This window comes from Ammospiza nelsoni, chromosome 2 (genome assembly GCF_027579445.1).
Source record: "Ammospiza nelsoni isolate bAmmNel1 chromosome 2, bAmmNel1.pri, whole genome shotgun sequence".
Taxonomy (NCBI): Eukaryota; Metazoa; Chordata; class Aves; order Passeriformes; family Passerellidae; genus Ammospiza; species Ammospiza nelsoni.
Genome location: NC_080634.1, coordinates 80,878,763 through 80,892,890, shown reverse-complemented (window position 1 = coordinate 80,892,890; position 14,128 = coordinate 80,878,763). Strand labels below are relative to the sequence as shown.

General features: G+C 36.3%; 1 protein-coding gene across 3 annotated transcripts in view; it reads right to left on the bottom strand.

Annotated features, from left to right (window-relative positions):
* The window catches only part of PCCA (propionyl-CoA carboxylase subunit alpha), a 274,780-nt gene that overhangs the window by 48,194 nt on the left and 212,458 nt on the right, over positions 1 to 14,128 (bottom strand). For all 3 annotated transcript variants that reach the window (XM_059466064.1, XM_059466066.1, XM_059466063.1), the window contains one exon: positions 10,393 to 10,446. In XM_059466064.1, coding sequence (XP_059322047.1) covers positions 10,393 to 10,446 — 54 coding nt within the window. The remainder of the gene's footprint in view (positions 1 to 10,392; positions 10,447 to 14,128) is intronic.

Genomic DNA, 14,128 nt, shown 5'->3' with positions numbered 1-14,128 from the left:
TTTTGTGTTACAAGAGCCCCTGGTATTCCCCCTCCATCTCTAACACTTATATGTTAACTCCAGTAACTATATGACTTGCTGATGCATAGCAATTTTTCTAAAGTTTATTCTTCTCCTAAATGCTACGTAGAGAAAGACATGAAAGTTGATGTCAGATTAATACTATTATCTCTCTTCTCAACCCACGTATCTTTCTAGAGAAAATAAATAAATAAATTTAAAAACCCCAAAATACAAGTATGTCTCAAAGAATCTGACACAGGAAATATACAAGAGAGGCAATCTGAGAAAAGATGGAGAAGATAAATATGGCAGAAAAAACAAAGAAAGGATTACTAGAAAGAGGAAATATCAATAAAAAGATTTGACATGGCATACAACAAAGTAATACAAGGCTTTAGTGATGAAAGCACTGTCTTCAAGAAGAAGACATTAAATTCTATCAAATGAAGCAACACAGAAGTGAACCATTTTAAAGACAGCATGGTTGAACACACACTCTGGAGCTCATGAAAGCATGCAGAAAGAGGAACTGAAACCAGTTTTAGTTAAGAGACAAACCTTAACACAATCAAGTGTTTCAGCTGTGGGAACAAAAACTTATGAAATCCACGTAAAAGTCAACTGAGCACACGACAACAGCACTTAGAGCCCCACACTCGTTTCTGACCTGCTTCAAAGAACCATGCAGACTGCTAAGTTTGACCTCTGACATGGTCTGAGAGTTGGTCTTTCCCTCAATGATGGTCCAAGCAGTAGAGATACTTTAGCTCAGAGACAGACAAGATGCAGTGAAACAGTCAAAAAATTAGAGTAATTCCATCTGTTTGTGGATTTAACTTATATCCTACTGTTTACTCATCATTTTTCACATATTCTGTTGTTTTAACAATGGGAACACAAAATTCACTAATAATCTCCTTATCTGAACCTAGGCTATAACCCACAGCAATTATGAGCAGTATGTAGCAATATTTTCACTATTTAGGACAGAAAGTAAAAAATACCAAACACATCTAAAATTGCAATAGGGATTTGTGCAGACAGAAGGTAATTACACAAAGTGGACTTTGGCCAAGACTCTCAGAATATGAAGCAATCTCAGAACCTTGTGGAAATTACCATGGGATCTTTAATGATAAGTAGGGTAAATCTTCACTTAAATTGTCCTAAAAAAAGGACAATTTAAGTGCCTTTTCTAACAGCATATTGCTACAGTGACAGGACCACTGTATTCCAAAATTAGATAGCATGTCCAACACTACAGCACACAAACGCAAAATCAAAAACAAACAAAAAACCTCCAGAGCACAGGCATTTAAAAAGCAGACCACAAGAAGACATCTCAAGTGTTTCACGTGCACAGAATTATTTGCTTCCCCCTCTAATTTATTTCAGATTAGTACCAGATCCCTTATTTTAGGTCAGTGTTATGACAATGGAAGTATGCCAACTTAACCTTCATTTTCTTAATTAGCATTTAACAAGAAGCTTGTCCTCCTCTAGAAATATTTCCTTCCATAAGGAAGAATAACCTTGAACAGAAGACAAAGCTAAGCCAAGGAGAAGAGAAAAATGAAACTGAAGCTCCAAATATATTTACATGTCTTTAAAATATATTTATTTACATACCCTTAAAATGTAAATAAAATAGATCTCAGTAAAAAATTACTTCATCTCCCAGAAACAAGCAAAGCACTGTATCTGTATTCATAACTACTCTGGGGAAAACCAACTACAAAAAAACTCCCTCTTTTACACATGCTCGCTACCATGGACCATGTGCTCACGTAACTCTTTGTTTATCTAGTCTGGAGACAAAAATGCCATGAAAAAGCAATCACAAGGCAGATGGCTGGTATCACTAATCTGACCCTATTTCTTCCAAGTAAATCTAGTCTACAACAGTGATGCCCCAAATAATCCACCATTCCTATAATACTTAGATTTGCATATTTAGGTTAGAAATGCCTGGCATGGCTGGATTAAGATTTCCCCCAGTAAAACAATGCTTTGTCATAAATTCTTCCCCAGAGACCATTCAGATTCTTAAGGCAGACATGTCCACACACTGAAAACCTGAGTGAAAGCACACTCACAAAACATTCTCACCAAGGCTCACCTCCACAGGTGCAATGCCTTTTACTCTGCTTAAACCTGACTGTATGGAGTGACAAATGCAGAGATTCTCTCTGTAGCCGCCCCCATGATAACAGATGACAAGATGCAGCACAAGCTTCATCTCTTGCTAATTAAACGAATCAATTAAGAGACTGTTGTTGCAACTGTGTAACTGCTGTTCTATAGTGGCAATAACAACCCCACGGGGAGGTCTTTTACTACATTAAAATGCTGTCCTCCACAACTCCATTTGATATTATTAGAAACAGTTATTTGCGTCTTGCTGTCATATTAGTAGCAAAGGCAAATTATGGAAATATGCAGACCAGAATGGTCCCAGTATGAGATCAGGTTTGGTTTTCAACCTCCAAGGGAACAATTGCTGAAATTCCAAAGTTCCCTAAAGTTCTTTAATGGAACTGATAAATCTATCAGCACAGCATCCATTTAGATTCTAGGTAAGGGTCACATATTTGCATACTTTCCTGCTAAGCTGATACAATTCAACTAGATAAATTATCATATTAAGTTTACCCTCCTGAGTTAAACTGATGGAGTTCAAAATTGTTTTCGATGGTTGTCATTAATCGCTGTTACATCCTAAATGCTCACTTTGAAATCTAATTGTGCTGGTGTACCAAGGGTCATATTAATAGCATTTTTAATGTTAAATCTTTGTAAAACATGTTTATTTTACTGATATTACCACTGAAGCCTAGAAGACTAATGAGAAACAAAGTATATTTATTATCAATAAAAACTTCATTTAAAATTTACATTCAGAGACTTAAATTAGCTTTACTAACTTCATTATGCCTTTGTTTCATTAAGATTCCTGGTTAAGCATCAAAGTCATATAAATTAATACGTCCTAAACAGTTCTTGGGTATATGCCAAAGTGGCAGACATCAAAAGGCTGCTCAAAATCATGGGCTACATGTATGCTTAGTAAACATCTTCATAAGAAAATTATGATCTTCACTATGAGGTAACAGTCTTGATACAGCTTAAAAAATTTACCAACACTTTTTTGACCAAATCAGGCAATTAATAATTATTTCATATTATTTATTAATGGTGGTAAATCATAGTCTACCAAAGTAAAGCACTTGAGTTACACCTTTGGGTGAGCTGCCCACTTATCTTCCAAGAAGTAACAAGCTAACCAAACAAGTTCAGTCCTTGTTCTAAAGTGTTACTGGGCTCAGTAAGAAAGAAACTTGTCAAAAGAAGTATGAAAAATCAAAAATCCTAACTTTTCCATTGCTTATTTCTGAGGGATGAGAGGCCTAATTTATTATAAACAAAGATCACTATACACACACACACTGCAGAATCCACCAACATTAAGGACATTAATGGAAATCCTGACCTACTTGTGATATCATCACTTTTTTTTCTGCAAATCAAAACTCTAATTAACAACAGATAAAATACCAAGAAAAAATGAAAAAGGAAAAAGCAAAACATTAGAATTTAAATACAATAGCCTACTTTCATCCTGGTTTTGTAAGAATACAATGCTTGCAATGCAGATTTCTGCCTCCTCAATCCCCATTCCCGGCTCCAATTTGCACCTACATACACTATATAAACTGCTGATCAATTTCAGCCAAATTGATTCAAAGGAAAGCTAAATTCATCTACCCACAAGTATGACAGCTAGGTTTTCACAAGTCTTCTGAAGAGCACTGGATCCAAAATCCATAGTCCAGTTGAGGGAAATTTGGCAGCAGCCAATTAGGTGTCCACAAGCACCTATGCATCTTCAGCTTCACCTTAGCACCAGCACCTCTTGTTCAAGGAGATCTCAGGCAAGATTACAAGTTGTCCTGTGGGAACTTGTGTCACTTCTGGTTTCTTTTAAGTCACATGAGCAAAATTCAGAAAGAACTCCAAGCACCTTCTTACTTCTCTTTCCAAAGGAATCCAGAGCAAGATTTCCAAAATAGTTTGATCATTTTTATTTTAGGGACATGGCTTTTGGTAACACTGGTGTTTCTAGATCACTCAGGTGTTTTTGAGTTTGCTCCCAGTGGACAGTTTTAATATACTCACTATCCCTTCTGCTTTAAAACACGCAAATAATATATAAGAGAATCGAAATGTGAACAGCATATGCAGGTGTGTGACTGCACCTGATCACTCACACCTCATGAACTAAACAATTCTCGCTACCAAGTCCTAATGATGGTTGCTACTTTCCCAAGTGAAATCCTTGTTGTGTGAGTTACCCACTTTCCACAGAACACTACAGCACCTTGCTGCCAGTCTCAGGATTCTCATCATCCACGTTCAAAAGGAAGTTATTGTTTTCAGAAACAACTGCATGTTTTTTCTGTTGACACCTTTTACACTACTGAAATGCCACTGATGATAGTTCTACTACTAGAAGCATTGTGGTTCACAGTGCTTCTGAAAATGGATGAAAAGAAAATAAAACCTATACAACAGTACAATTCCCTTTAGATCAGCAGGGACCCTAATTTTAAGGCTTGTGAATAGGAAGAGCAAAAAAAAAAATTTTTAAAAAGACATTAGCTTGCAAAATAAACACTTACTGGTCTATATTTATTTTCTTGTGGTTAGTACTCTATATATTCCAATAAACACCACCTTTGTAACCTCTGCAGGTCTTCAACCAATGTTTGAAAGTCTGCATAAACCTTCAGTATCTAATTTCTGAAGTGTCGCATAAAGAAAGAAAAGCATAAAGAAAGAAAAGGACTTGTTAAGAACGGCAACGATTTCTAAGGGTGAAAGAAGCAGGTTGTTAAACATTTCCTATTGTGAGCTGAATCAGACTCATACAGCCAAAGCTTTGTAAGAACACAGGGAGAAGGAGAAAGGGAGGAGGAAGCTGTCTGCTGATGAGATTATACACAGACTGCAGGGTTTCGGGACAATTTGTAAGCCTCAGTAATGGGACAAAAAGTTGGAAGTTTGCTGCTGAAGCAAAAGCAGATAAGCCATGGCAAGAGGGAGCAAAAGGGAGAATCAGCAGTAAGAAAAGTTAGTATACTGGCCTGTAGCTCTTAAGACTACCTTAGATACACGACTGAAATAAGAAAATACAGTAAGACAGATTTTGAGGATTGCCTTTACACAAAACTCTCCATTTCTAACTGCCATGAACAGGATACAGAACTAATAACCCTGACTGCATATGGAATTTCCCTTTGCCAACCTATGCGAAAGTAGCTAAAACCCAAAACTCATTAATACTAACTGGGATTACTACTGCACTACAATATATGCCAGCTATGCTAAAAAGTATGTCATGGACTTGACAGAGTCTACTTTCCCTAAATCCAGTATTCTCAACCTGGAATTTGTAGAACTGGTTGCAGTGATGGGTCTCAGGACTATTTTAAGTTGGTGCGTAAAAAGGCTGAAGAAAAGGACATGTAGTATCAACAGGCTACTAGTAGTCATAAGTGAGCATAAGCTACCACAGCAAAACTTTAAATATTTTGTAAATCAAAGGTGGCAAAAAGCATTCCATTGGCCATCAGTAATGGAGAAACCTCTAGTGAGATGCATGAATCAAGAAAACAGTGTTAGGAAACTCAGAAAGCACCTAAAGATGGCTTGACGCTTAAGCCCAAGTAAGTCCAAACCATTCCATGTCTGTTCCTATATTGTGTTCCTCTATATTGTTAAGTAATATACTGAGCAGTATGTCATGTATACGTTCTTCCATTGCTCCTCAGAGGAAAAAAAATAACTGCTTATATTTCTGCTGTGGTATTAGAGAAGACCAAAGAAACAGCATGAACGACGAGCAGAGGATAGGGACCGTCTGTTTTGAGGAAAGTGATCCATTGGGTCAGCAGAGCATCACTGTCAAGCATGGCCTGCAGCCCAAAGCTGACAATGGCATTAGGGACATGATGGAGCCAGGCTGCTCATTATCTGAGCATACACAACTTCTTTATTTCAAATTCTACACACAGTCTAGAATACGTTTAATGCTTGCACAATAATCTGCACTTCGCTATATACTCACAGCTTTCTTAGTGTTAAAGGCTGCCTGCCCAGACGTATTTCATTGCTGAAGTCCTGCTGAGAGGCCTGAATAACCAACAAATGACTGGGGCCAGCAGTGGGCCAGCCAAAAACATTCCTCTCACGTAAGAGAACAGAAGGTGGAACGAAAAGACAAAAGACACAACAGAAAATGGAGGGTAATTAGAATGACAGGAATGAAGGGTGGACTTTGGTCTTCTGAGTAGTCAAACATCCAGGTTTTGAATTGCAGAGGCTGAAGCAGAAGCTCTGTTCTGAATACATCCTAGAAATACATCTTAGTATTTTTCTATAGATTTTATGTATCTATTTTATATGATCTTTACACGTAGAGAATAAGTCCTGTGAGGAGCAGCTGAAGGAGCTGGAGTTGTTCAGCCTGAACAAAAGAGGCTCAGGGGTCTTTCACACTCTCTCCAAATGCCTGAAAGGAGGTTGCAGCCAAGTGGGGATTGGTCTCCTCTCTCAGGTAACAAACGATGAGAGAAAACTACCTCAAGCTGCACCAGGGGATGTTTAGATCAGATATTTGGAAAAATTTCTTCACGGAAAAGGGTGTCAAACATAGAACAGGCTGCCCAGGAAAGTGGTGCAGTCACTGTCTTTGAAGGCATTTAAAAGGTGTGTAGACATAGCACTTGGGGACATGGTTTAGTGGTGGATTTGACAATGCTGGGTTAATGGTTGGAACTGATCATCCAGGAGAACTTTTTACAATCTAAACAATTCTGTGATTCTACATTTTTGACAAATCTACTTCTGTGAGCTGCCTACACACAGGAGACACCCCATAAAGGGCTGCTTCCTTACTTCCTGCACTCTTGTTTTTGGACACAGTTTTAGACATTAGTCTGAATCATGTACTATCTTGCTTCCTTTTTCTTTGTACAATATATATAGCACAACCTTGTTGTTATGGTAATGCTATTAATCAATACTATCTGAATAAAACTAGTGTGAAGTGGCAAAATAGCAGGACTCCAGCAGCACACCACATGTAGTGTCATTCATCAGAGGGGACAAATGAGCAAAAACTCATGAAAAATCTCAATTACAGCAATAACCCAGGATCTCCTCTGCAATAATTTAGTGAGGACTCAAAATGCTATCCTCACAAGAAAATTAAACCAAACGAGTGCAATTTCCCATTCAACAACTATTTCTTACAGTTACAAGTTGCTTGTTCCTCAGGCAGAAACATCCTCCTGCATCTTCCAAAAGCATGAGTCCCTATCATATCTGAGACTCACAACCCTCTATCAAAAAACAATTTGGAGAAAATAAGCTATCTAATGGCACTACAATTTGGAGAGAAGAGAAATGCTCAAGTAGCAATGAATTTCTACACATGATCAGAAACAAACAAAAGCATTATTACAAATCCATGTAGACCCCCAAGTGATGTTAACAGTATGCACTCAAAGCTATGATATCCCTGGAGAAAGCAACATGATTTTTCCCGTTCTCCTCTAAAATAACAGAAATACGCTGCTACACTAACAAACATTCATCTTACTGTCCAGATGTTTACCATATGTTATGCAGCAAAATTCATATTTTACTGTTGTCTTTCATCTGCAATGCAGTCTTCTCTGTCCTCCACCTAACTAACTGGAAAGCCAGGATATTTCTAATAGAGAAGCACAGCTTTCACTTCCCCTCAGAGTGTCAGTTGCCTACCTGAAGCAGGGGCTTGTGTTTTGTCAAAATCCAGCAGCAGATTGTTTCTACCATGTCAAAAAATCAAGTGAAACCATTTATTGAAGCTGATGCCTTCCTGACAAGCCAGGCAAGCTGTGCTCCTTACAAGCTGGATCTAAAAATACATTCTGCTGGACAGGTCAGTGGTCTGTACACTGCATGGCTGTGTACCTGCCTGGTACCACTGGAGTGCCATCAACATTTGCCCTGATCAAAAGGAACACAGAATGCTCAGTCGTCCTTTATGTTTGCTATTAAAAAAAAAAAGAGTAGAGAAGTAACTATGCAAGCTGTTTATTATGTTGATAACAATGCATTATAATAAAAATAATAATGAGCAATCAGGACTCTTTTTCTGCTAAATTTTCCTTTCAAACACTTCCTAAGTCAACTGCACTTAGCAAGGGTTTAACAACAGATAAGTAATGGTGAACTCAAAATGTATTTCTGGGGCCTTTGTTAAAATAACATTTTCTTTGTCGGAACACTTACATTTTGTGTGTGCACATGTACACACATACAGACTGGGTATCTGTATGTGCAGCAATTTGTAGTGGATATCATTGTATCTTCCGCCCCATTACCTAAACTGAGCATATTAAGTTTAAATCAGAACAGTAAAAGGATGTTAAATGAGCAAAGGACAAATGAAAAGGTAGGACTTAGGGGAAAGAAGGACAGTGGGCTAGAAGAACTAAGAGAAGCACAGGCACAGATTGGATACTATGGGAAAACTGGTATTGGAACACACCCTGGGAAGCAGACTTCATTACTCTTTCTCTACCCTGATTGCTGAAGTTCTCTCTCTGGGTTTGATCAGCAAGACATGCATAATTCATATTAAATAAAAAAATCTCAGAGTACTCAAGGCATTTCTGTTTAGTCCTCCTGAGAATTTTAGTTGTAATCACAAACTTGATTTCCCCAAATAACTAGGATTCAATAAACACACATGAGCTAGTCAGTAAGATCTAATATATATTACAATCCATTAGCTGTTTCATCATCATTTTTCTTAACACAAAAAGCACATCAATTCTATTTCTTCTTTTATAATATTTTCCTGTTGCACAAGGCCCAGAACATAAGTCCTGCTCTGTAAGTGAGACTTCAGGGCACTTCTAACAAAAGAATACAAAATATTTTCATACCTAATTTGAACAAGTTTTAATATTAATGTCACTAAATACACAACCAGAATTTTCTCTACAACAACACCCACTTAGAGAGAAATCAACTAAAATCTAGTCAGTATTATCAAGTTGTATTTGTGTTTATATCTTATCTACTTGGAGTAATTATTTACTTCTCACACAAAGACTATCTGATCAGCCACCTAGCAGCAATCTCACATACACAGGTTGCAACTCCAGAGCCAAAGCATCATCATAAATACAATAGTGCAGAAAAAAACTTCATTTTTATATCTTTATGCTACCACTACTCTGCTTGTGATTAAGACAAATAAATAAATATGTATACACAGAGATGTATTTATAGAAATAAAATATGTTAGGGGCACTTCTCATTTCTAAAAACAAACATGTAAGGTAAAAACATAAATGCAAGGCATTCTTGTTAAGTTTACCTTTACCACGTTATACCTTACCAACAATGGCTTCATAGGACTTGCATGACCATATGCAATCCTAATCCACTTGTGTCCAAAACAAATAGTGCACAAAGAAGTCAGGACTAAATTCTAAATGGAATGTTTCATCCTAGGCTTTTCACTGTTAATATCACTACAGTGAAATCTATTGGCAGCAAGCAGGAAAACTTACTTTGGAGGATGCTCCAATTTTATTTCACTTTCAGAACTATTTTTAGATGCATATGGAACTTGAAAAATTCAATGGCTGCATTTTAACCATGCAAATCACAGAACTGGAAGTTGTTTCAATCACATGTATGTATATAAGCATCCATGACCTAACACAAAACCTGTATGTTATACCTGAGTGCATTCACAGTTTCACAGAGTACATTCTGTCTAATGATATAAAATCTCATTAGGATTTTAGGCATACTTCTACCCAGCAAACAAAATCTGAGAGAACTACAGAGCTACCAAATCTGGTTTAGAGTGAGAAAAGAACAGAGCACTTTGCATTACTGAACAATTTTTTCTAAGACAGTTACTGGGATATCCACTCTGGGACATAAGGATATGTGATACGGTGAAGCAATAAAGATCAGAAAGTTTATGTGGTGAGGAAGAGTGGGACTGACCCTAATGTGCACCAAACCTCATTAGATTGCAATAAGCTTACAAATCTACAAGCAGTTACTTTTAGATCCCTTCCGAGTGAAACAGATGCAGACTTGAATCAATAGAAAAGTAGAACATAGATACTGTGTCTTGGAAGTTAGCTTCAGTTGGCCGACATTCACCTGCTAAACTCAGAATATTTACACATAATACTGGCCCCCATAACCACAAGTGTAAATGTACTAGAAGTGTAATTTAGCTACTTTCTGTTTACATTATATTCTTCTACAAATTAAACTCCTGTCAATACACAATTATTACAGGCTTACCACTGTGCCTAGAAACTGAATGCTGGTCTCTCCAGAGGCATTCCGAGAAATCCGCTGAAAAACACAAATGTAAGAATTTATTAAAGCAACTCAAATTTGTAACCATTCCATTTTCTTTGTCACATCATTGTAAGTAATCAAAAATAATTTAATACATAAATCTATACATTAACCAGATAAAATAATTTCCTTCAACAGGAGTACTAGAAGTCTAAATCATACTTCATCTCAGATTTTGGTTTTAGTTCAGTCAACTCAATAAAATTTATTTTTGAAGGACAATGAAGGCAAAGATGGCCAAGTACAACACAGAGCAACCTTGTACTCGAATGTCATGAATAATGAGGCTTCTGCCATCTCGGTGATTCTGTATTCCTGTTACTCACATTTAGTATTATCTTCCTTCTCTCCTAATGAGAGACATTTTAATCTCTCTTTAAAATGCAAACCTCCAATCATGCTACTTTGAAAACAGAAAAAAAAATGACCTTATGAAATGTCTGGTCACCTACTGTGGTTCAGGAGTTGATTGAAGTTATTAAAGAGTCTTCAAATATTACATTGTCAGTAAGTCACAAGACAATGCAAGAAAAAATATATTACTGGTTTCACACAGTATTAAGCATAATTTAAATATGCAAGATGTATAAATAATTCTTTCTTCCTGTGAATCGTTTTCTCCTTCAGTGTCAAAACGTTTTTCTCACATTTCATTCCTGCTATCTAAGCTATGGCCCACACAGGTCCCAACTGAAGGAACACAGCCCTCATTTTACACAAAGAGCACACAGCCCTTTTACACAATGCCAAGTGTACATAAAAGTACTGAAGCACAGATCTGAGAAGATGAGTATTATTGCAAGGAACTGCACAGAAGCCTTCAGCATTTTAAAGACAAAAAATCATAAGAGCAGGGCTACAAATAATCTCCCAGCAGAATCAAAACACACCAGTGTCACTCCCAAATGATGTGTTTCTAACTCATTCTCAAAATCTTTCAATTGCAAAAATATCACAGCCTCCCCCTGGGCAATTTATCCCACTGTTCTGCATCTTTACCATTAGGAAGTTTTTCCTAATATTTGATTACAATAACCCTTACTTCAAACGGTATTACTCATATTAATTCTCATTTGTTTCACTACACACAGGAAACAGAGATTATTCCCTTCCCTTCTACAGCTACCTCCAGGTATGTGAAGAGCCCTAATCATGGCTCCCCTAAGTCTTGTCTTGTCTAGACCAAATGAGAAAGTGCTGCACCACAATAGCTAGATACTCCCCAAAACAATTTTAATAGCAATAAATTAAATCCTAATCCCTTTTCACTAATGGTGCATGTTCCTCAGCCACACTTTATGAAGTAATAATTACTACAGCCCAAACATGCTTATTTTTTGACTTAACAGGTCACACACTGACATTGCAATCTGTACAATCATATGAAAACAAAGGGTGATGTGCCAGAGCCTGACATATTTCAACAATAATGATTAATGGAATGGAAAATATGGGAAATAAAATTTCATACAAAACCTGACGTTTACTTTTATAAAGGAAACAGGAATATACACTTTTCCCACAGTCTAGGATAAACACAATCAGGTTTTGGAAACCACAAAGAAGAACAAAGTACCGGCTGCCTACAATGAATGAACCACATGCCAAAACAAACAAGTCCCAACCACTTGATAAGCTGTCAGAAAATGGCAAGCCGAAAAAAATTAAAGGATTTAATTTCTTTTTTTCCTGGAATGCCCTCCACCCTCGTTAGAGTTCTGTCACTTATTGTGCTACCCTTTTTGTCCGCTTTCAAGGGTCATTAGAGACCTTTTCATGTCCTAATAAAAATTCCATTTTTTTGGCTAATCTCCCTGTCACACAGAAAAACACAACTTAAAAAACAAAACAAAACGAAAAATAGAGGCCCTTTTGTCATTTTCTTTAAAGGCTTTCAGAGTAAAGGCAGGTATCTTGACAACTTGACTTACTTTTCACAACTGAAAAGCAAATCATTAAAGTACTTCCTCACACAGATTTTCTTTACTTGTAGCCAAATAAGCTAGCATAGCAAAAACCAAGCCCTTCCAAAACTAATTTAATAACCACTTTAATGAAGCCAAATAAATATGTATATAAAGAAGGCACCTTCTACAGCCTCAGCTTCAAGTCAAGACAAAGATAGCAGCATTTTTCCTGCCCTGACACTATTGGAGCACACTGGTATCACTCTACAGCAGTTTCCCACTGCTACTGTTTGCTGTGTCCAAAAAGGCATTTCATTCACTGTCAATTGCATTTAAAGTCTGTATAAGCACTAAAATCCATCTCTTAAATCAACATCTGGGGAGACAAGGGTGGGGGGAGAATAATGGGGAAAGTGAAGAAAATAGTTAAGAAACAGAAGGGAAAAAGAAATGTAAAAAACAAAGAATAAAGAAAGATAGAGAAATTTTCCAAGTCACAAAACATATGTTACAACAAAACAAAAAGAGAACTGCCAGGCTTTGAGAACTGTGTTACAAAAGAAGTCAGAACATTATCATAATTAATATTTCAAATTACAGTAAATAAATTTCAGCTATTAGATGTGATTAGATTTTTCTGAAAAGAGTTATTTCTGTTCCACTGGCAGGCTTGTGTTTCTGGGATTTGTAAATGCAATTGATGTTTTCAAGAAAATGAAAGGACATGGTTAACAATCATTCTTTTATTTCTCACCTCTTTAGAAAAAGGACCAGTCTCCAGTTTCTCTTGTTAAATTAGATATTTACATATTCTATACCTCATAATAGATGGTTTCATATTGCATGTGATAGCAGGAAAGTAATCAATTAGAGGTAACAATAGAGAATAGCTAATTATATGCATTGTCATTGGTCTCTTAATAAATTGCAAATTATTTGCTAGGAGGTTTACAGCAAAAAGGCAAGGGAAATTTATCATTTGTTCAAAGACAAAACACCCCCGTGTGTTTACCTGCCAATACAGTAAAATTACATTGTTGACATAAATTATGCTATCTTAGATATAAACAATTTCTTTTCTGGTTGATTCAATGCGCAGAGCTTCAGACTAATTTAATTATTATCATGTGAGTTAAAAGTATATTTTTCTTTCCTTATGAGAAACTAACAAGCTAACTCAAATGTGAAAAAAAATCACAACTTCAAAAAATCCATCTGCAGTCTCAAAGCTGTCAAATGGGTGTGAGTGTTACATAAATATTATATGTATTTTTACACACACAGGTTACAGTATGCTATACTGCATATGCTATGTATATACAAACAAAATGCTTCTGCACACATGTAAAAATAGAAAAGTGTATACAATCATACAAAATGTGTTTGAGTCTCCTCCTCCATCTTGTGTATGCTATACCACAGTCATTTCATAAATAATCACTTTAATCTGTAAATCCCAGTAAGTTACAAAAGGGTAGTGTGATATGACTTTAAATTCTTCTGCTTTGCCATAGAAAATTGTTTCCACTTAGTTGGGTATCAATGATGTATTAATTTTAAGATGCAGTAGGGTTACAATCAGCTTTGCATTAAGCCTGCAATGGATGAGAACTAGCAGATAAAAATGATAACAACCTTTACATGAAGAGGGATAAAGCAGCTCAAGAAAACATTATATATATATATATATATATATATATATATATATATATATATATATATATATATATATATATTTTACTGAAAGAAATTCTTAACTGACATTATTA